The sequence below is a fragment of the Theropithecus gelada genome, chromosome 1 (assembly GCF_003255815.1).
Source record: "Theropithecus gelada isolate Dixy chromosome 1, Tgel_1.0, whole genome shotgun sequence".
NCBI lineage: Eukaryota > Metazoa > Chordata > Mammalia > Primates > Cercopithecidae > Theropithecus > Theropithecus gelada.
The window spans coordinates 84,696,791-84,721,115 of record NC_037668.1 but is presented as its reverse complement, the minus strand read 5'-3'; the positions used below and the strand labels follow the sequence as shown (position 1 = coordinate 84,721,115).

The following is a 24,325-nucleotide window of genomic DNA, read 5'->3' as shown; positions in this document are numbered from 1 at the left end:
TAAAGAGGTTTGTCTAACAACTGAGTAAATGGTGGATTAGAGGGGCTCAGAATTGAAGCAGAGAGACCATGAAGAAGTCATTCCAACAGTAAGTGAGAAAGAATTGAAGGGAGGCGCTCATGGGCTGCTTAAGAGTTCAGATCAGTGGGATTTGGGGACTGACTAGCTGTGGCAGCTGAAAAATGGAGCATGGTTTTAACCAGAAGGACCCTATGGCCACTTCCCAAACCATCTTCATGCAGTTTTCCTCATGTCCTCAAAACTGAACTTCCACCTATTGGTGATGGATAATACAAAACAAAATGCATCACATCTATTTCCCATCGATTGTAAGGAAAATAAAATCTAAATATTAGTGCCGGAAGAGGCTTGGGAGATCACCCAGTCCAACCTCTAATTTGATGTATGGCTGAGCTAGAGAAAAGAAATTACTTTTCTACTGTAGCTCTGAAAATCAGTGGTAGGCACTGAGTCACCATTGCATCATCTGCTTAATTCTCCACATAGCACTCTGTCTCTCATATTTTCTTGTGTAATTGCTTATTTTCTGTCTCTCCTTGACATTAGAACAGAGCCCTTGACTGTCTAAAACAATGTTTGGTCTGCATGTAGATACTTAATGAACATGTGTTGAAAGAGTAGAGAGCCAGGTATAATCAGGTTTGCTCCCCGCTGAACCAGTGATCTTTGCACAGGACCTTGGTTTGGAGGTTATCAAATCCGTAATTCTATTCCATACTAGGGCTTTGCTTAATTAATCCTACAGAGACTAAAATCTAAGCAATAACATTGTACAGTAGTTCTCCGTGTGGCTTCAAATAGTGAAGAACTGAAAATAATCATTATATTACTTAAAAAATATTAACCACTGACAAACTCATAACCATTAGGATGGCTATTGTAAAAGAAAAAAGTGTTGGTGAAGATGTGGAGACATTGGAACCCCTGTACACTGTTGGTGAGAATGTAAAATGGTGCAGTTGCTATGGAAAACAGAAGGGAGGTTCCTCAAAAATTAAAAATAGAATTATCATATAATCCAGCAATTTCACTTCTGGGAACATACCCAAAAGGACTGAACATAGGGTCTCAATGAGGTATCTGTACACCTATGTTTATAGAAGCATCATTCATAATAGCTACGATATGGAAGCCACCCAACTCTCCATTGATGGATGAATGGATAAACAGGATGTGTTATATATACACTATGATACATTATTTAGCCTTAAAAAGGAAGGAAATTCTAACACATGCTTCAACATGGCTAAACCTTGAGGCCATTGTAATAAGTGAAATAAGACAGTTATAAAAAGACAAATACTCTATGATTCCTCTTAAACAGTACCTAGAATAGTCAAATTCAGAGACAGAGTGTAGAATGAGAGGACAGAATATGGACTTGTTTAATGGATATGGAGTTTTATTTTTGCAAGATGAAAAGAGTTCTGGAGATTGGTTGCACAACAGTGTGAATCTACATAACACTGCCAAACTGTACACTTAGAGATGGTTAAGATGACACGTTTTGTGTGTATTTTACCACAATATAAAAATATTTATCACTGAGGTGTGTATGTCTGTTATCTCATTTGAGTCTTACATTAACCCCGAACTGCTGTCAGAAATATAAGTTTCATTTTATAGTGAGGAAAATAAGGCTCAACAAAGTGAAGTGAATTGCCCAAGGCACATAAGTGGAAAATGGATAAGCAGAGTTTCACACTCAGATCTCCTGATTTCACGCCCAGTGCTGGCTTTTGCCACGTCAGGGGAGAGAAAGTATGGTTGAATTAACTTGCCTGCTGGCTGTGTGTGTGTGTATGCATGTGCATGTATGTGTGTGTTACAGAGATAGAGAACAGAGATATGAAAAAGGAGGGAGAGTGCATGTACTTAAGCTCCGAGACACTTGCTTCATGCTTCTTGTTCAATTTCCCTCCCTTCCAAAATCTTCAGAAGGCAGGTGTGAGTCAACTGTAAATATAGAGAGAAAAGGTTGCCCAACATTTCCTAAGCTAGCAAAATCAGAAGTCCCTGCCATGGACATGGTCTGTGTACATGAAATTAAAAACCTTTAAGAAGATCAGGAGAGGACAGTGGCTCTTACTTTTTGCAATGGCTCCATTAGACATTATCCTACTTCCTATGAAAGCAAAAGATGACAGAACACATTTACAAAATCTAATGCGGTCTAGTGGGAGGAAGAAGAACCAGCAGGAAGAGCATGGAGCAGGAGTTAAGCCTACACCTACCTGGCCAGACAGCCAATCAATTCACTGTATAAACCCAGTCATGCTCCTTCCTCTGCCACAAAGGTTGGGCTCCCATTACTACCGTTATTTTCATATACCACATTGGAGCTGAATTTAGAGGGAAGAGCATGATCATTTTCCAAGGGGAGTTAAAAATGCAAGAGGGTCATCTAGCCTCTTATAAAGAACTTTTATTTATCATGGGCCTACTATGTGTCAGGCACTGTAATGGACATTTCACTTATAATGGCCCTAATCCTGCTACTGTTTGATAACTTATTTTTATGAGGCACTTAGAGGGAAGAAGATCAAGTTCCCCAGAGTATTTCCATAGAGGATAAAGAGTGGAGTCTTCATATGAACATAGGTCTATTTCCAAAGTTTGTTCTTTTCTCCATACCATAGTGTTAAGTTCAACAGCCAAGATATAAAAAGCTAAGGAAGTACCAAGGAGACAGGAAAGAAGTTAGCTGTGTCTGTCATCCACAGGTGAAAGCTTTATTTTATTTTATTTTTTTTTCAACTTTCATTTTAGGTTCAGGAAGTAAAGGCACATGTTTGCTACATGGGTAAATTGTGTGTCACTGAGGTTTAGTGTATGAATGATTCCATCACCTAGGTAGTGATCACAGTACCCAATAAGTAAGTTTTCAACCTTTCTCCGCCTTCGTCCCTTCACCCCTCTCATAATCTCCAGGGCCTTTTGTTTCATCTTTATGTCCATGTGTACTCAGTGTTTAGCTCCTACTTGTAAGTGAGAACATGCAGTAGTTGACCTTCTGTTCATGTCCTTTGTCCATTTTTTAATGGAGTTTTTTTGCATATTGAACTAAGTTCCCCAGGTGAAATATTGATGGATTAGTAGGCAGTGAAGTGCAAGAAAGGTGTTGACAAGCTGATGGGGATACATTTTGTGAAGCAAGAACACAAAGTAAACTCCAGGTGATAGAGAGTAGGAGGGTCTAAGAAAATTGTAAACAGTTCTGTTTGGTTTAAGGGTAGTTGTGTTTGGCTGTGGTTGGAGATCATAATTCCACCATCTTTTGAGCTAGTTGGGACTGCATTGTGAAGAACCTTCAATTCTGTATAAAGCAGTTTGGAATTTATTTTTATAGGCAGTGGGGAGCCATCAAAAGTTTGTATCAAGGGGTTTCTCCACTGTTTTTAGTAATATCTATAGGTGTTCTTTATATGCTGTGATAAAATTGAACATCCCTTGAGTGTTTAAAAAAGAGATAGTGTTTTCATTCTATCTCATATAGACAATAGCACTGCTGGCTAACATTGCCCAGAAGCAGTTGCATTGTATCAGCAGTTGCATTGTATCAGCAGTTAGAGTCCCTTAACATGGTGAGATCAGTGAGATCTAATCACACTGGCTTTTTTTCTTGGAATAATGAGACACTTGTTTTTGTTGTTGTTGTTTATTTTTGTTGTTTGTTTGATTATTCTTTGCTTTAGGAAGGGGTAAGAAGCTTCAAGGAACTTCGAGCCAAATTTCAAAATCTTGATGCTCCACCTCTTCCAGGACCTATTAAACTCCCAGCAGGAGTTTCTCCAAACAGTGACATTGGAGGCAAACAGTCAACTCAAATTTTGGCCAATGGGAAACCCCTCTCATCCAACCACAAGCAGCACCCACCACACTGTTCCAGTAGTGAGTCCCGGCCTCTTCAACCTCAGAAAATAAAGTTGGCTCAAAAGACTGAAATTCCAAAATGTTCTAGCTCCCCAGGGCCTCTGGGAAAGTCCACTGTATGTTCTGCAGCAAGTTCACAGAACACTTCTCTGCTGTTAGAGGTGACTCAGTCAAATGTTGAGATAATCACTAAGGAGAAAGTAATGGTGGCCAATAGCTTCAGAAACAAACTCTGGAACTGGGAGAAGGTTTCATCTCAGAAAAGTGAAATGTCATCAGTCCTTCTCCTTGCCAACTGTGGAAGTAAGGCCTTCCATCTGGAAGGGCAAAAAGGCATGGGGCTTACTCCAGAGGAACCCAGGAAAAAGCTGGAAACAAAAGGAGCCCAGACTCTTCCTTCCCAGAAGCACTTGGTGGCCCCCAAAATATTACTTAATGTCTCTGAAGATCCCTCTTTTGTAATTTCTCATCATATCAGGAAGAGCTGGGAAAACCCACGTCCTGAGAAGAGCCCAGCAAGCAGCACCTACCAGCCCATCTATGAGTGTGAGCTTGCCAGCCAGGCCCCAGGTAACAAATGTGATCCCCATGGGACAGGGGCTAGGAGGGGTCATCATGTTTTTCTATTTTAAAACCTGTTGACTCAGAGTGGTTATGTATATGACCTGGGCAATGTTGCTCCAGACTTTCAGCATGATATTCTAGGCCCATTTGCTAAACTGTAATCTTGGGTTTGAGTAAAGTGCTTAATCTCCTGGAATTGCTTTGTGAGATAGCTTTTGGAAAAACTTGGATTTGAATCCTAGCTCGACTTCTTACAAGTTGCATGAATTTAGGCAATCTATATTGATTCTTAGAGCCTGAGTGCTCTCTTATAACTCAAATCTGTCACCAGTCGTCTGTCTTGGTAAACAACACAACTATCCTCCTAATTTCTCAGGCCAAAACTTAAGACCCATACTCTATTTCCCTTCTCCTCCCTCATTCTACACACTGAATCTATCAGCAAACTCTTGGTTTTGCCACCAAGCACTTGGTTCACCTCAGTATTATGTAAGTTATAAAAGGATAAAGACTGGCTGGGCACAGTGGTTTACGCCTGTAATCTGAACATTTTGGGAGGCCAAGGTGGGCAGATTATTTGAGGTCAGGAGTTCAAGATTAGCCTGGCTAACATGGCAAAATTCCGTCTCTATTAAAAATACAAAAATTAGCTGGGCATAGTGGCCTGTGCCTGTAATCCCAGCTACTCGGGAAGCTGAGACACCAGAATTGCTTGAACCTGGGAGGCAGAGGTTGTAGTGAGCCAAAATTGTACCACTTCACTTCAGCCTGGGTAACAGAGCAAGATTCTGTCAAAAAAAAAAAGATAAGGACTGTCTTTTTTTACTACCAAATCCCTAGCACCTAGAAGAAAAAGGCCAGATTGAATGAGTCCTAAAAAAAAAATGTGTTGAATGATTAAGTGGATGGAAGGGTGGATGGATGAATCTCCTTACAACCTTGTATGGTTTCTGTTTGTACTTGGAATAGAATCTAAACTACTTGCTTTGTGGTCTTCATGGCTCTGCATGCTGGTCCCTGTTTTGTGTCTGACTTATCTCCTACCTCTCCTCCCCTAGCTCTCTGCCCATAGTCAACACACTAGATTTCTTGCTGTTCCTTAAATAGGCTTTGTCAAGCCTCAGGCCCTTTGCACTTGCCGTTCCCTCTTCCTCAAAAACTCTTTTCTTTAAGATTTTGTAGCTGCATTTAGGCCTAAGTTCCAAAAAAAAACTTTCCAAGGTTAGCTTTCTCTAACCTCTCTATGTAAAGTACACTGCCTCATGATCAACAGTTCACACTTGTCATCCTACCTTATTTCCTTCATAGAACTAATGGATCTCTGTAGTGATCTTGTTTATTTGTTTACTTGTTTATCATCAGTCTCTTGTTATTAGAATAAAAATTCTTGAAGGTAGGATTATACAAGTTCTTTTTCTCAACTCTATCCCTACTTCCTAGAACACTACCTGGAATATAGTAAATAAATAGTTATTGATGAAGGGATGAGGAAGAAGAAAAGACAGATGGGAAGAAAGATGTATGGGAAGAAGGACGGACAAGAGAAAGGAAAGAAGAATGTATTATCTACCAGATGGAGCTATTGAGATAGTTAAATGAGATAACGGATGTAAACTACTTAGCACAGTGCCTGGTAAAAACTCCAAGCCCAATTAGTAAGTGATAATTAATATTCACTATGTCTTCTTCCTGATTTGATAATGACTGAAGTTTTTGACAACGCTACTTGTAATTAAAGCCTAGGAAGAAAGGAACTTTGGGCCTGAGTTTCTGGGGATGTAACCCGCTGTGGGTGAAGCAATAAGGAAGATTTCCCTCCCTTCCAGCTTGTGGAGGAGAGCATAGCAAGTCTCCCAGGGGTATATGCAAAATGCTAGGCCACTTCTTAAGTTTTCGCATGGATGGCCCATGTAGTCAACTACTGTCTTACATAAGTCAAAAATCAAGGCAGTTGGATTACATAAGATTTTGTGCTATTTTCAGTGTAAAGGGCAGATACGATTTTCATATATAATATTGGACTTTCTGTTGGAGTTGGATTAAGACTGCAGAGGACAAATATATATAAAATTGGAACTTTCCTGGAAAATTCCAAGACACAGGTGCCCAGATATCATAAAGTCAGTTTTGAAGCCAGTCCTAGGCTGTGAGCCCTGGAAATCCCAGATCAACTCTTATTCCTCTTTGTAGAGCCAGTATTATTTGCATGTCATAAGTGCTTGAAGAATCCTTTCAGTAGTCACAGCCTCTCTCCTATGAGGTAGGCCCTGTGCTTGGTGCTGGGGGATCAATACAACACCATCTCCACCCACAGAAGCCCACATTTAATGGGAACATAGATCAGTACCTCCAATGTGCCATGATATTGATGCAGTGGTATTAACAATGTGCTACGGGGATACAAATCAGAGGTTGATTCCGGCCTTCATTCCTGTGAGAAATCAAGAAAAGCTTTCTAGAGGAGGTGTCATTGGAGCAGAGCCTAAAAAGAATGAATTGAAGTTTGTCAAAAAAGGGAATAGTGTTCCAGAACCAAGAAAAACATGAACAGAATTTTGGATATATGAGAGCTTTTTAAGGCTATCTAAATCAAATCTGGAGAATGGAGAAGCCAGTGATACGTGTGAAAAATATTTGGGCTTTAAGTGGTGGGAAGCAAGACATATAATATGCCAAACAAAGAATCTAGAAACACAGATGGGTGCCTTGTGGTGTAGAAATGGCAGAGATGGAGTGACCGATTTCATGCTGAGGAAATCCTTAAAGCAGCAGCATGGCAACTGATCAGGTTTATATATTGATCGTGGCACTCTAGCTGTTGGGTGGAGAATAGATTGGACAGGACTGAGATGGAGGCAAAGAACCAGTTTTACCCAACAAGCTATGACATGAAAATAATCATAACCTACTTTTTTTACTGTCTGTGTTCAGAGAAGCAGTCAGATGTCAGACATCGCCACCTTCCCAAAATGAAGCCACTGCCCTCCATCAACTCCCTGGGTCCTCCTCCCCAAAAGCCTTCAAGACCTACCATCGTGAACCTCCAGGCCTTTCAGAGGCAGCGAGCTGCTGTTCCCAAGACTCAAGGGGAAGATAAGGAAATGCACAGGACCCTACACATGGCCAACCAGGAGTCACCTCCATCTCTACATCTTCTCCCAGGTGACCATGCAGCTGCTGTTTTCCATGAGGCTGGACATCCATCACTGGTTATTCTCATCTAGGGGCTGTAGCAGCTTGCCCATGAAATGACGTCTCTGTGGGAATTGGCCCCTTATCGCTCCTAGACCAGCCCACTTCCCCTGAGAGCACTGCATTTGATCACTGGGAATCTGTCCAAGAGGAAGAAAACAAAAAGTTGCTGAGCAGGGAGTCACGGAACCTTTGTGTTTCCTGCAAACCTGTGTTGTCAACACAATCCATTGGTGCGGGAGAAGTGGGGAGGGAGTGAAAACGGAGAAAGTCAGTGTGAACTTGACCTGAAATCCTTAGCTGGGGTTGGGGGTGGGGGTGGCCTCAGGCCTCTGTGATCTGCTTTTGGTAATTAATTGAAAGCCTACAACCCCCAACCCTCTGATCCCTTCCAGAAACCGAAACATCTTTGGAAGCCATTTTTTCTGTGCTATTTTGTGTCTTCTTTTACTATTTAAAGGAACACCTCTCATCCCTCATCACTCCCACCACAATCTGATCCTGCTGACATTTTAAATGCCTTAGCTTATGTTTGCTCTAATGAAACACAAGATGAACATACACTTTGGGACAAAATGTACTGCTGTGTTTACATTTATTTTACTGTGACCGTCAGCACCAGCAGATGGCAGAATCACTGAGAGAGCTAGCACAGTCTTTGTTCGTTTTAACTGCTTTGGGCAACTTCATGGTTAAATGCCTCTAACTTCATGATTCTCAAACTTGAGTGTACATCAGAATCACCTAGAGGACTTGTTAAAACACAGATTGCTGGGCCCCGTTCTCAGTTTCTGGTTCAGTTGGTCTGAGTTGGAGCCTGACAATTAGCCTTTTAACAAGTTCCCAGAGGGTGCTAATGCTGCTGGTCCAGGGACCACACTTTGCGAACCACTGCTACAAGTCATCTTAAGTCTTATCCTAAAAGGAAATTCTATATGGGGAGATAGGCTCTTATAAGTATATTTTACTGATACGGCCAGCTCCAAATCAAAGAAGGATAAATGTGATTTTTACAAACATTAAATCATTCAGGCCTCAAATAATCTCTCTGAATGAGAAGAAGGTTTATCAGACAACATAGAAAAAAGTACTAAGTCTTTTGTAATAAAATGGGCTTCTGTACTCACTAGCTATTTAAGTTTGGGTTTGCTAATCACTGAGCCTCATTTTCCTTGTCTATAAAATGGGGATAATTTTCCTTATCTGTAAAGTGGGGTACCACTGATCTCTTAGGATTAGTGTGAGGATAATGAGACATGATGCCAGGAAAGAGCTTAAATAGTGCTTGGAACACCAGGGAGTGCTCTGTAAATGTGCAAGGTTATTTCAAAGGAACATTGAGCAGCAATAATCCCTGTACCATCTCCTGTGATGGAAATGAGAGATTAAGAGATAAACTCCACAGGGGTTCTGGTCTTTAAGGAGGTCAAAGTCTAACGCAAGAGATTGTATCCATAAATAAGAAATTGTACTGTAAAGTGTGGGTGAGTACTGCAATGCAGGAACAGGTATCCCCTGGGTGCTGGGGTGGAGGTAAGGGATGTTTCAGGCATAGGCAAGCTTCCATTCTCCACATTACCTGTGGGGTCACGTCATAGCACAAGCATCATTCACTTTAACCAGGCTGCTGCAAACACCTCTTTTTCACTCTGCCTCTTTCTCTTGCAGTGACTGTGGAAGAGGGCTCCCTGCCTCCAGAGAGGTAAGTACATGCTCCTTAGTTGTGTAGGAACGTAGCCCATCACAGGGGCTACTTAGCCTGCTCCAGAGCAGGCAATTAGCACAAACCAAGAATCTGTATTTCTCAGAAGGGTTTCAGAAGGAGTGATTTATAAGCAGCAAACTGCAACTTTTGTTGTAAACAAAAGATTAAATAAATTATACTTAACATGTGCTGACGTTAAGTTGCAAAGATAGTCCTCACAGGTACTTTTTAAATTATATAGTTGGGTTCAGTAAATTGAAACATCACCCTTCATAGTCATAAATTGAATTAGAGGCTAAAGAATGCTCTGGGCAGCTGGTGTGATATCAGGAATCAGTAATGGGATAAAGGATGTTCTATTTTTGGTGCACTCCTTCTAAGAATTTTGCCATAGAAGTGTCAGTTCATTAACTCACTTAACCAAATAATATCTATTGAGACCTTTGATGTGTCAGGCACTCAGCTGGCTACTTTATACACATTTTTCATTCTGTTGTCTCAAGAGGGCTGCATAATTTCTGCTGCCGCTCACTTTTTTTTTTTTGAGACAAAGTCTGGCTCTGTCACCCAGGCTGGAGTGCAGTGGTGTGATCTCGGCTCACGGCAACCTCCGCCTCCCAGGTTCACACCATTCTCCTGCCTCAGCCTCTCGAGTAGCTGGGACTACAGGCGCCCGCCACCACGCCCAGCTAATTTTTTGTATTTTTAGTAGAAACGAGGTTTTACCGTGTTCGCCAGGATGGTCTCGATCTCCTGACCTTGTGATCCGCCCGCCTCGACCTCCCAAAGTGCTGGGATTACAGGCGTGAGCCACTGCACCCAGCCGCCGCTCACATTTTATAGCTCAAGACACTTGTGCTCAGAAAGTTTGCCACTTGCTGAGCCATGATTCCAACCCAAATGTGCCATAACCACATTGTTTATATACCTCACCTCCCTCACAAATGTGTTCCCTGTTCTCAAAAAGGTTAGTCTTAGAAGAAGATCCAAACTTAACAACAAATAATCATATTACTTATTCCTTTATCAAATGTTTACAATGGTAAAGTGTGTTAAGTTTTGTAATAGAGGAAAGGACAAGATTCAGAGGCTGCACTAAGGAGGAAGTTGTTACATCTCCTTGGGAGGGTCAGAGAAGTCTTTAAAGAAGTATCAGTTCTCCATTGCTAGAGTAATGCTACATAATAACAATAAAACTTTCATAGCATACATGAGTCTGTGGGGTACAGTTGATTTGGACTGGGGTCAGCTGGGTTTGCTCATATGTTTGCAGTAGACTGCAGGCTGTCTAGGCAACTGTGATATTGGCTGTGGTGGCTCACATGTTGGGGGGAAGCTTACAGTTGGCTGATCTAGGATTGTGTTAGCTGGGGTGGCTGGGCACCTTGACTTGGCACCATCTGTCTCTCCTCATCCAGCAAGGTAGCCCAGGGACACCCTTCTACAGTCACTGCTAACAAGCAAGACAAGCCCAATCACACCAGCACTTTTCAAGCCCTTGCTGTGTTGCGATTGCTAACATCTTATTGGTCCAAGCAAGTAATGTGGCCAAGCCCAGAATCAGAGTGGGAGGGTGCTGAAAGTTTCATGGCAAAAAGCAGGGATGCAGGAAGGAGTGAAGAATGGGGTATTGAACCAGTCAACCTATCCCTGAAGAGGAAACATTTGAAATGAGTATTGAAGACGCATATTTGCAGCATAGCATGGGAAAGGACGCTGTAGGTAGAGGCAGGAGGTGTGAAGCAACATGTTTAATTTGTGGAAACTAGAAATAAGTACAGTTAGAGTGTAGAAAGTATAGAAATGGATTGTAGAGGTAAACAGGAACCACATCACAGAGGATCTCGTACAACAGGGAATTGATAAGACAATCTTATTCAACAAGGAACTGGTAGTGTGGTGTTAGACACCATGTGCTCTGTGAACTCCTGGGTTTGTCGTCCCTTTGAAAAAGTTAAATGACAGTTTGAAGGGACAGTGTACCTCTGCTGTGCCCTCAGTTGCTCTTGGTTCTTTCATATTGTGAACATCTCAGTAGGATTGAGTGTAAGGTGACTGTTGTGTTTAACTAGATACACGTTTTTCCTACAGATTGGTTCTAATCTAAGCTGACCTCTTCTCTGGCATTTAAATCAAAGAAACAGTAATCTGTTTCAACATGGAGGATAAACTTGCTGTGATGGCCCATTGGTCAATCTCCACATGGTACCATCTTCCTGAGGGATTTACAGGCACCATTTTGACTGTTCTGTCCTTTCATGCTGATTTTGGAACCTAACCTCCCTCTGAAATGAGGTTTCACTAAACAGTGATTATGATGTGGGCCATAGCGCTGAAAGAGTGAAAGACAAAAGAGATAAAGAGGGGCCAGAAAACTTAGGGCAACTTCATGGAAGATGAAAGAACTGGAGCTGTATCCTGCATAATAAGTAGGAATTAGATAGGTTTACTTATGTGTTCTCTTTTGTGAGACCATAAAGTGGTGAGGCATGGTATTGTTCCCTGATATAAACACTGTTCTGACATGTAGTTGATTTGAGATGTAGTTGATGGGTGGATGGATGAATGGGCAGATGGACAAACAGATAGACAGACCAATCGATTTATAATATAGAGATACAACATGTTTGAAAGCAAGGAGTTTGGGAAGGAAGTAAGCAGACGAAAGGAGACTCTAAAGAGAAAGAAATACACAGACAAAAAATACTCTAATGTACAAAAATAAGAGATGAGGATGGATCCTAAAATACATTAAGTGCCATGGTTTGGACTTTATCTCTCCAATGATAAGTTAGTCTGAACAAGTAAATGCCATATTGTGTGATAGCTTTAGCTGTAACTTCCATGGAAACTGGTGCTTGTTTAGGAAGAGCATCATCCATGTTTTTGGTATTAATCTTCAATTCAGAGATTAGATTAGAAATAGTATGTGTAGGCTCTCATTACTGGAAGGGGATGTGCTGACTATCTGATGTAGCCAGGCCACATAGCACAAAGTTAATGAAAGCCTGGGTTTTGCTCCAATCCCTAGAACTTAACACCTGTGTAACTTTGGGAAAATGCCGTAACTTCTGCAAACCTTAAAACAACAAAAAAAAAGCTTCTGCAAAATTCTCAAAACCTCTAAGGACTACATTCGTCTCCAAATTAAAACTCTCATTATTTTCAACCATAATGTATAAAACAGGAGTCTTTGTGTTCTAGCTGTATTTCTTTGGATATGTATTTTGATCATCTTAAAGGTCTATATCTTAAGATCTGCTCAGTTTCTACTTTTGTGAAATGATGATGTTGTTATTACCTAACTCATACTAGTGTGGTGAGGGTAAATAAAATAATGATCTTAAAGTGTTTAGGGCAGTGCCTAGCATCTAGAGAGTGTTCAATAAACCTTGCTTAGCTATTATATAACCTCCCAGCAGGGCAAGAATCTATGCTGAGAACTTTAGCATATGCTGAGAATTTCTATGCTGAGAAATTCATTCACGAGGAGCTCAACACCTGGAGAGTCTTATATTTTTCTTCATCAGAGCCAATTCTATTCATTCAACATGTATTTATTGAGCATCCTCTATGGCCCAAATACTTACATACATTGAAAATATAGCAGTGTACAAAATAAAATAACACGTGTGCACGCACACACACACACTGCTTTATTTATTTATTTATTTCAAAGTCCTTCAAGCTGATCTGGAAAAAGAATTGACCTCCCTACCCAAACTCTCAACCATATGTCTAATATATACTCTTTGGTACAACAGGCATCATATTTACCCCCTCTTTATGTGACAATTCTTTAAACATCTAAGGACTACTTTCTTCTCTAAATTAAAACTCTCATTATTTTCAACCATAATGTATAAAATAGGAGTCTTTGTGTTCTAGCTGTATTTCTATGTATACATATTTTTATCATCTTAACCCAACACACTTACAACAGCCATCTTTCATTTCTGGACCTCTTTGTGTCTAAAATATGAGAGGTGACGTTGTATAAAGGAACAAGTGCAGGTTCTGAAGTCATATTGGCACAGATTTAAACCCCTCTTCCATACCTTAGACAAGCCATTTAACAGCTCAGATCTTTGATATACATATCTGTAAAGTGGGCACAATATTATTATTTACTTTATTGCCATCAAGGCCAAGTGAGATAAATTATATCAAGCATGGAACACACAAAAGAAACTCAATGAGTCTCAGTTTCTCTAAACCTTGGCCTCTCCATCCCTTGTTACCTCTGAAATATTTATGTCTCATTAGTTCCCAACAGTGAGATGGCTCTTTGGAGATTATTCTTTGTCATCACTCTTTTATGCAAACCAAGCTGGCTGGCATCTCTTTTGAATAAGCAGCCCCTATTTGTGTGAGCAAAGCAGGTTAGTCCCAGGGCAGCAATCAGCACTGGTCTCTGTCAGTACTTAGCGGAGTTGGCTAATATTTTATTCATTAGCTATAAATATGGCTTTTCTCCTATTAAGAAGTGTCAGAGATAGTCCTGACTCAGGGAATCTGACTCAGACACATAAAGGAGGTACTGTTTATTTTGGGAGTAGGAAGATGACAGCAGTGTTTCTCAGGGGAGGGTCTGTGGGTGAATTCTCAAGAGTTTACCATTTTCTCTCTTGAAGTTTTTAATTTTGTGTTTTTACTTCGAGATAGTCTTTAAATGTTCATAAGCTTTTAAAATAAATCTATCAGCTTTTATTAAAAGTTGATAAGCTTATTTTGAATCTTCCCGATGACTTCTTTTATGCCCAGTACTTGGAAATACATATGTGTATTTGTGTTTTTGCAGTTTCTACCCCAAGCAGAGTGGGAAACATGGGGTCTTCTAGGGCTGGCAGATCATGTCACTGTCTCTAGGACCTGTGTTATGCAGTGGGGAGTGGCTGATCCTGTGGAAGTGAGGAATAGATGCCTTACCAAAGGCCTTCAAGTAAAATAATGATAATTACAACAACACTGTAACCAAAAAAAAATGCATTTACAGTACTGATTTGCATAGTAATAAGTACTATAAACAAAACTTTTAAGAGTATTAGGGTAATCATGAGGGACTGAGAGTGAAATAAAGCTTAGGATGGTCAAGAAAGGCCTCTCTGATTGATTAATGGGTACAATTATACAGTTAAATAGAAGAAATAAGAACTAGTGTTTGATAGATCAGTGGGGTGACAATAATTAACAATAATCTATTGTACATTTCAAAATAGCTAGAATAGAGTAATTCAAATGTTCTTAACATAAAGAAAATTATGATAGATATCCCAATCACCCTGATTTGAACTTTACACATCATATGAATGTATTAAAATATCACATTACCCTGAAAATATGTACATCTACTATGAATCCATCAAAGAAAGACCTCTCTGAGGTAGTAGCACTGGATTGAGAACTGAATAAGGACCCAGGCCAGTTAAAGGAAGATTTAGGAGATGAACATCCCAGGAAAGAAAATAGCTGGCACAGAGACTAAAGGGAGAACCACCCTTAGCACGTTTTAAAGAAGGAGAAAGGGGTTGGAATCTCAGCTAAAGCACAGTGAGCTCAGGAAATGGGGGTGGAGTATCTTGTGAGCAGTGGAAGTAATTTGGATTTTGCTCTAAATGCATTGGGAAGACATTGGAGAGTTTTAAGCCAGGAAGTGACATGAGCTGACACTTCTTTTGTAAAGATAATTCTAGCTGCTGTATAAATAATAAATTTCATGAGAAAATAGGTGGAAACAGAAAGTGGCCTAGAAAGCCATTGCAACAACCACAGTAAAACTAGCAACCCACACTCAGTGTTTATTCTAAGTACTTTACACATGATTTCATTTATGACAATTTTAAGAAGCAGATAGTACTGTCCCATTTTATAGATAAGGACACTGAGTCACAGAGAAGTTAAGTAACTTGACATGGACAGGGTAGTCAAAATGAAATAAAAGAAGTTGATGGATTCAAGACTTGTTTCAGAGGAAAACAGCAATCACTGGATCAGCTGTGGGGAGTGAGATGTGAGGGAAAGAGAAGAATCTAGGACAACATGGAGGTTATTTGCTGTTCCCATCATTGTTGATATTAAAATAGGTGAAGTGCTTGGCACACAATCAGTGCAAGACAAGAAGGATCCTTCCTGAAAGGTCTTTGAGCTTGTTTTCTACTTAATAACAGCAACCACAAAAAGCATATCATTGTGCCTTTGTACATGTACGACAGAATCACTTAAGGCTAGCCGTAAAATTGTTTGCAACTACAGTGCTCTTTCCTGAATGTCTGCACTTCAGGTAATTAAGACTGGTGCAGACCTGACCTGATTGACCAACAACAAAACAGCCTCCTTGTAGTGATATTCAAGAGGTGAAAGCAGGCCAGGAAATTCCAGCATGCTGGGATAAATTGAATCGCTACAGGAAAGAATGAAGAGAAGGAATTTTTTTGAAGCCTGTGTCCTGCCTGTGGAGTTTCAGACCCAGAACATTCAGGTAGTTTCAATTTAAGCCACTTCAATAATTTCTTATTATCTCTTTTTAATTGGACTTCAGGGGACACAATAGGGCCACTGATTGCCTGCTTTTCATGAGGAGCAGTGAATTTACTGAGTTTTTCTCTTCTTTCTTGTTTTCAAATATTCCCCCTTAAAAAAAAAAAACTCACCTATAACTTCTATTTATTGAGCACTTTCCATAGATAAAGACTTGCACCTTATGTCCACGCTCTCATTTTAAAACTCCCAGCTACAACCACCCATGAGGTACAGTAAGTGCTTTGTGCACTCGCTGACCACAGAGAGTCAGATGAAGTCTTAGGGTGATGCAACTGGATCAGCAGCACCAGGGCTTACCTAGTCAGCCTGGCTCCAGAACACCGTCTTTCAATTACCACCCCAGGCTGCCTTACTGAGGATTCAAAGAACACTTTACCTACAACGAAAGAGGGCAAGGCTTAATAGACTCATGGCCTGCTCTACACATTGAGCCTGGATATGCTTTGGGCAGGAGTTCTTGAACGCCTGCCTTAGGATTTCATTTTCTATGCAGAGGGATCTGTGTGAGGGAGGCTAGCCTAGGGTGGAGCTAAAATATGAAAGGTTTTGGAACCAAGCCTTGCTTTTTCTCTTCAGTGGCATTCAGATGATAAGCCAGAAAAGTCATGATTGAGAAAGAAACCAGACAATCACAAGTTGCAGACTTGCGGCCTAGTTTTGTACATAGGTATATTTAGTAAGGTTGAATAGAAACTACTGTTTGAGTATAACCACATAATGAGCACTGCTTAGCCCTTTTATATCTGTTAGACTCATTCTAGACCAATGACTATCTTAGGAGACAATACTAGTTGCCACCTATAAAATGGCAATATTATTAGTAGTATTTTTATATTGAACATTGAATATTAGTATTAAGACATCGAATATACACAATATTAGTATTGTCATTTTATAGGTGAGAAACCGTGGCTTGCCCTGTTTCAGAGTTTATCTGGAATGTGAACTCAGGACCAAATTAAAGATTTTCAGCTACGTTATCCTGACTCAGTCAGAATTTTTCCACCATGAAGTGTTTTTGGAGATACCTATTAGACTGCAAATTCCATGAGAGAAGGATCATACATATTTTTCAACTTTATATGTACAGGATCCCAGCAAATAGTGGGCATGAAAGCAGTAATTATTGAATGACTAACTGAGTGATGGGCCAGTAGAATAACAGATAAACAAAATGCTGGGGAGAAGGAGGAATGGACAGAATGATATCATCTTCCATTAACTTTTATGTAAATGAAGAAAACATTTCAAGATTCTGTTCTCTATACATTTCACCTTGGTTTGCGTGTCCAATATTATATCCATCTAATACTGAAGCTAAATAATTAGGACAATCTGAGCACTTCCTTTGCCCTTGCATATTAGGTAAGGGCTACTGCCATGTGAGAGTGGGGACTCATGTGAGATCCTGTTTTCTCAGCTCCTTCTTGGTCTAGTGTTCAACTCCAAGTGACACCCTAACAAGAAACTTGTCCTAATTATTTTAGCCCACATGAGAGGCACTCTCTTTTCTTCTCTCCTATTCTTTGGACCCATTAGTTTTTGAATTAAATATTTGTTTAATTAAACTAATCATTGAGCTCTTAGCATTGAGTCTTAGCATCCACTTTATATTTGGAATAAAATTCAAAAATGTACTTTTCCCAGGGCCAAGAATATCCTTCCTTATACTTCTTTATACCTATATATATTCTTACAGGTTCCTTATAGGTTTTGGTCACTGATTATTCTCCAAACTCCTCTCCTAAGCCCTCTCACCTTTGTTTCCTCTCTTCCACCCATGGACTGACCTTTGGCTAATCCTCAAACACAACAAGCTTCCCTGACCAATCAGAAGTACTTATATTTTCCTGTGTGTGTCATCATCTCCCAGATCATCACCTGATGGCTCTTTCTTATGCAGAATTCATTATTTATTTATTCATTCAATAATTATTGAGTTGCAACTATGTGCCAGTCATTTTTCTAGATGCTGGAAACGCAGCAGGAAATGAACACAAAGTGTCTGTCCTCATTAAGTATGTATTTTAGTTGGGAAGAAAAACAAATAACAAATATGATATAAGGCAATGATGTATGCTGAAATGTCAGCTTTCCTGGCTATAGCACATGTTCCCTCACCCAAGATGCTACCTATTTCATATATGATTCTGCTTTATTTTCCTATTATTTTTTATGAATGCTTTGGATGATAATATTCATTTGACTTATTTATTTTTTATGTTTTTTTTTAGACCATGAGAACCCTGAGTTTAAGGACCTTGATTGTTATTTATTTTTATATTCTAGAACAGTACCTGACAGAGAGGGGGAGCTCAATGAGAAAAATTAATGATGTGACATCATCTACCTGTCTGAGTTCCCAGTGTTTCTGTATGAGCATCAGAGAAGGATATAAACAAAAAACCAGTTGCTAACTGGAAGCCTACAATGTACCAGATACTAGATGAGGCAATGGGTACTGAGCAGCAAGTGATATTCAATATCCCAGAGCAAGAGAGAAAAAATTAAACTAGTTTCAAAGAGTAATAAAGTAATTTCAAGACTATGACAGTGACTGAGAAGGGTATACAACAAGTATTGTGGTGTACAGAAATAGGTGGGGAGGAGGGCTGTTTGGGAAAGCTGGCTGAAGGAGGGCCTTGCCAAAGGGTACAGAGGTTAGACCTGGTGGTTGAGAAAAAGTTGGTCATACAGAAAGCATTCCATGTAGCAGGAGCAGCCTTTGCCAAGTCTTCGAGGTAGTAGAGAGCATTGCATCCTTGTAAAATAGACAGGAGACCAGTGTGGTTGGAGAGTGATGAGTGAGGAAGAGAATGGTAGTACAGGACCTTGGAGACATGCAGAGGGATGAGATCATAAAGGTGGGGAGCGTAGTGGTTCTTTTTTAAAAAATTATTAAAAACCATAGGACACCTCTGGAAAGTCTTAAGCAGGATTGTGACAAGGTCTGAATTATATTTTGAGAAGATCATCTTGGCTGCTGTGTGGAGAATAGACTATAGAAGGGCCATGGATAATGACAATCAGAATTTTAGGAGAAAAAATATGAATTTGCACAGAGGATGTTGGTGATAAGGTCATTATAAGCAGACGAATCATGTGGACAAAAGCGAAGAGGCAGGAAACAGCCTCATGTGTTCAAGAACTATGGGTAATTTGACATGATTAGAGTGTGTAGTGTTAAGGTGTATATGGGGAAGAGGGCATACAGCATTTAATAGTTGTTCAATAAATGTTGGCTGAAGAACAGAATGGACTTAGACGGCACTCGGCTTAAGACTCAATCATATCCAGTCTATTTTTTTGATTTTCTGTTTGCCTGGGCATATCTCATTTCCCTGTCTAAATTATAAATTATTCAAAAGCAGAGAGATGGTCTAATATTTCTTTCTTACCAGCTGCATAATTAAAGTGTGTTTAAATTGAATGAATTAAAAATTAGAAGATTCATGGAGTATGTTACATGAAGTTAAGGGCATTGATTTGGGAGTCAGATAACCTTGGATTCACATTTTGAGCTCCACACACTAGCTGTGTGATCCTGGGAAAGTTATTTGATATCTCTGGGCCTTCTATTTTCTAATATGGGAAGTGGTGACATCAAATCCTTCCCCCTAGGGATGTTATGAGGATTGAGATAAATATCTCTAATTTAGCAAAGTGGAATTTCAATGTTGTAAGCTCTTAATAAATGGCAGAGATTTGTTGTTTGTTTGTAATAGCAGGGTTTGTCTGTATCAAAGTCGAATACTGTAGGTGGCAGAACAGGCAGTCGGGAGACCAGACTCCTAGTTAAAAACCTGCCACTAGTTCAGAGGGTGACCTCACTTCCCTCTCTGTAAAACAAATGGGGTTAGATATTATAGTGCACCTCAAAGAAGGCACTCTGAAATTTGAAACAAAGATATTGTAAAAATTTGACTTTAGTGATCAAAATGAGGGCTTGTGGTCATTTTGTTTCATGCTGCTGAAGTTGCCACTGGTTTATTAAGAATCTGCTTTATCAGATCTTGTTCCTAGATGAATGGGAAAAAAAAAGTCTGCTTTAGTAGTTGTGTGACTTCCTAAAAACTCTTAGAAGACAAAGTGCTTTTAGAAAGTCATTCCCAAATTCACCCTGATCCACTCGTTCCACCTTAACCTCAAATTACAGGTTAAATGGTAATATTTTTCATTTTATAGGTGATAATGTCAGGCACAGATAAGAAAAAGTACTTCACCATAACATTTTCCCCATATAAATAACTAATCCATAAAAGAATTGATCTGTGAACTCTTGGGTCAGCCTAACAAAGGTTGGAAAAATATTGTCCAAAACCCACTCACAAGCTCCTTGACCTTCACCATCGTCTGGTGCTTCATTATTTTCATTGTCAGTTTTCCCTTGGTTCTAGAGTGACTTGCAGTACAGAGGAGAGAACCAACGGACTAGGAATCAGAAGGTCTGGTTTCCAGACCCACCTCTGCTTCTTAGCAGTGCTATCTTGGACAGGTTACTGAATATCTCCAAGCCTCAGTTTCCTTATCTGTAAAATGCCTCATACTGCTACTGAGAGGATTATATGAGATAACAAATATAAAATTAACATGAATATAGTTTGTCCAAAGAGTGAATAATAGCATGTAACTTAATGAATGAGAAATCTGAGAGCTTCTCGTTTATATCACTAGCAGACATACTTTTCTCCCATTATGTCTCTAGCTAATAACCTGGTCAGTCCTTTGGAGTCCTCCTTGCTGTATACTCTGATGACCTCTTTCTTTGATGACTTCCATTACAGTGCGATCTATTCATGCCATGACTTTAACCAGTACATTCCCTGTGTAGGATGGTATACAGCGTAATGGTTAAGACTTCAGATTCTGGATTCAAATATCTGGCTTCTTATCTCTGCTGCTAACTACTCTGTGAGCTCGGATCATACTTCTGTTTCTTCATCTGATTGTGGAAAGAATAATAGTATGTATTTCATAAAGTAAAAGATTGATACATGTAATTGAAGCAGTGCTTGGCAGGTAATAATTATCAGCTGTTATTATTATTTACATGCCTTCCCATGCCTGCCTTATGAATGAGATCAATGGTTTGACAATGTAGCTTCAGAGTTAAGGCCAGAGGGGATGGCATATTTTGTAAGGTAATCAGCACTTTAGTAACAGTTACTTGGTGATCATGGTTTTGTGGTCCTTTGTAGAAATAACTGGGTTATATATACATGAATAGGAAAAAGAAATACCTAGTGCCCAGGGCTGAGAGAAGCTCTATTTGTTTTATGTTGTTGTAGTAGAAGTCATAGTAGAATTGATCAGTGGATTAGTTAGGGTTCTCTAGAAGGACAGGACTAATAGGATAGATGTATATATAAAGGAGAGTTTATTAAGGAGTATTGACTCACATGATCACAAGGTGAAGTCCCACAGTGGGCCATCGCAAGCTAAGGAGCTAGGAAATCAGTCCGAATTCTAAAACCTCGAAAGAATCCCTACTCTTTGAAGGCTGACAGTGCAGCCTTCAGTCTGTGGTTGAAGGTCTGAGAGCCCTGGCAAACCACTGGTTTAAGTCCAGAGTCCAAAAGCTGAAGAACTTGGAGTCCAATGTTTGAGGACAGGAAGCATCCAGCACAGGAGAAAGACAGAGGCCAGAAGACTCAGGCAGTCTAGTCTTTCCATGTTTTTCTGCCTGCTTTTATTCTAGTTGCACTAGCAACTAGATTAGATTGTGCCCACCCAGATTGAGGGTGGGTCTGCCTCTCCCAGTGCATTGATTCAAATGTTAATCCCCTTTGGCAATACCCTCACAGATACACCCTGGAACAATACTTTGCATCCTTCAATCCAATCAAGTCGACACTCGATATTAACCATCACAGTAAGGTTATGGTAAATGTGGTGGTAGGATTGTGTGTATGTATGTATACATGTATGTATATATATGTCAACACATACACATGTAAATGAAAATATATATTACATAAAAAGATGTATATGTATGCACACATATGTGTGCTGTAAAATGGTAGAAGCAGGAGAACTAGTGGTGGAGGTGGTGGTAGAATTTGAAGCACAAGTAGTGGAAAAGTAAAAGGGAAAATAGTATAAAAGTGAAAGTGGAAGTAGTAGTAGCGGAAGCAGAAGTAGCAAACACTTTATGCCAAGCACTACACTAAGCATGGCATAAATTGTATAATTTCATTCTCATATAAAGAGGATTAAAGGGTGAAGAGACTTAGGTCAAACCACCCACCCAAGGTCATAGCCTGGTAGAGCTGGGGTTCACTGCCACCTCTGTCTTTTTTAAACCTATGTTTCTCTGAATCATTCTGCTCTACTGATTCATTGATTGTTCATCTCTAAACATTATCTAATATGTATACGAAACAAGTTTTAGTAGCTTATGAAGAAAATCCCTTCAAATTCATCATATATTTTTGTGAACCTGGCACAAATGAATTTTGAGATCCATTTTATTTAGCATGGATGTCACTTTTAAAAGTTTAATCACCAATCATTTCATTCAAGGGAAGGATTTCTTAGGGTGAAGGGCTATGAGTAGAGTATTCTTACTTAACGTATTTATTGGAAATAGAAATTGACCAGTTTGGGACTTTGGACAATTGAGAAATCAGATTGTGTCACACTCCCTTGTCACCAGAAACCTGTAGAATGTTACACAGAGCAAATGCTGACTAAGCTACTCCTGTTCATCCTGTCTCCAAAATGCATGTCCCATTTAAATAATAAGTGGAAGAAACTGTGTTTTCAACCTAACAAAATAATTATAGAAGTATGGCTAACAGGTTTTGCTGTTCAAGTCTCAATCTTTCTACTTAATATAAGCTCTTCTTTAGATATTCTAGAACTTTCTTGCAATGAAACTTTTTGAGTCATCATCATGCAGTGTGGCACAGGAGAAGACAAGAAAGGAAATTCGCCTGTCAGGCATTTTCCACATTGTGATTCAGTTATTCCCACACTAAACCCTCACAGTGACTCTATGAGGAAATGAAGGCTCTGAGAACCCAAATGACTGCTCAAGACCACACAATGAGACGTGCATATAATGAATCTATGTACAGTGTCTAACACATGGTAAACCCTCAAGAAATAGTAGCTATTAGTGTGATTAATAATCTCACTGTTTGACCAAGTGGACAGATGTTTGAATGAGGTGCATGAGCCGCTTCTCTAGAGCATACAGCCTAATACAGAGGTTAACTAATTATTCTCCAAAGGACAATGAGGCATTCTGCGGGGGCCTTTCAGGGCTGTGGACCAGAGGCAGATATGGCAAGTGGAAACAACTGTGAGAGGTCACTTGTCCATGCTTTAGCTAGAGAGATCTCATTTGTTTAAACAATTTATTTTGAAGACAGGATTTCCAAGAGTTCAAACAAAACTAGAAATTTTCTGGTTTTGTAATCATCTTTAACACTTGTATTGCATTTAAGGAGCTGTTTTTGCTTCTTGACACAGATAATGTTGAAGATATCACTAAGAAATATTAATGTTTTATAATGTAGTATACAAATAACTGGAGGTTTTCTGTAAGAAAGTAAGAAAAGTTAGAAACCTGATGCTATGCCACTAATAAAAAATTTTACAAGATGTAAACCTCAAAACTTACCATTTTAAAAATACAATATTTCTGTCCTCTAGTACACTAATATTACTAGCACACTTTTGTGGAATGCTTATGTGCAGAGGGCAAATATTTCATTCAATATCTATAATACACCTTTGAAGTAGATTTTATTATAACTGTTTTATAAAGCAGGAAATGGAGGCTTAAGGTATTTACCCAGTACTTTATAACTAGAATGTAGGGGAGAGCTAGGATTCCAATTCAGATCTGTTTAACCCCACGTTCCAGATCTGTCTCATATTCTGTGCTGCCTCCCAGTAGTTTCTACAGTCCTGTAGACACATTTTTCATAAATGTGGAAATAAAGTTGAAGCATAGATTTGAATCATAGAGTTATTTCTTCTCTCCAATCCAAGTTCTTTATATTGATCCACATTGTATAAAGTCAAGGTGGATCTCAGATCTAGTTTTAACGGACCATGGATAAAGGTAAAAGACATTCTCAGGTAGCAAAAAAAGGAGGTTAAAATACATCTGCAGCCTTCTTTTTTCCTCTTAACAATAATCCCAGCACTGATTCTCTCTAAAGACAATTGATCCTAAAGATGCCTTTTTGGAAACTTTGGTAAAATTTTCTTTATAATTATCTGAAATGCAATATTTATGCATTTTTGACCAAAGTAGTCTAAGAAATTGATTGGACATCTTTCAATTTTTCCCCAAATTGTTTCTTATTAATAAAATTAATTTACCATAGACCAAATTAGATTGTTAGGCTATTGAAGCATGAGGTATATGGCATAGCCGATAATTTAAGAAAGTTTCTCTTTATTACTTTATGAAGA

At 39.4% G+C, this 24,325-nt stretch overlaps 1 protein-coding gene across 1 annotated transcript in view; it reads left to right on the top strand.

Annotated features, from left to right (window-relative positions):
* Positions 1-3,713: 3,713 nt before the first annotated feature.
* Positions 3,714-24,325, top strand: part of FYB2 (FYN binding protein 2) — a gene marked incomplete at its 5' end in the record, with an annotated part of 73,427 nt that continues 52,815 nt past the window's right edge. The window contains 3 exon segments of the mRNA XM_025402278.1: positions 3,714-4,464; positions 7,390-7,549; positions 9,317-9,352. Of these exon segments, the coding sequence (XP_025258063.1) occupies positions 3,714-4,464; positions 7,390-7,549; positions 9,317-9,352 (947 nt within the window).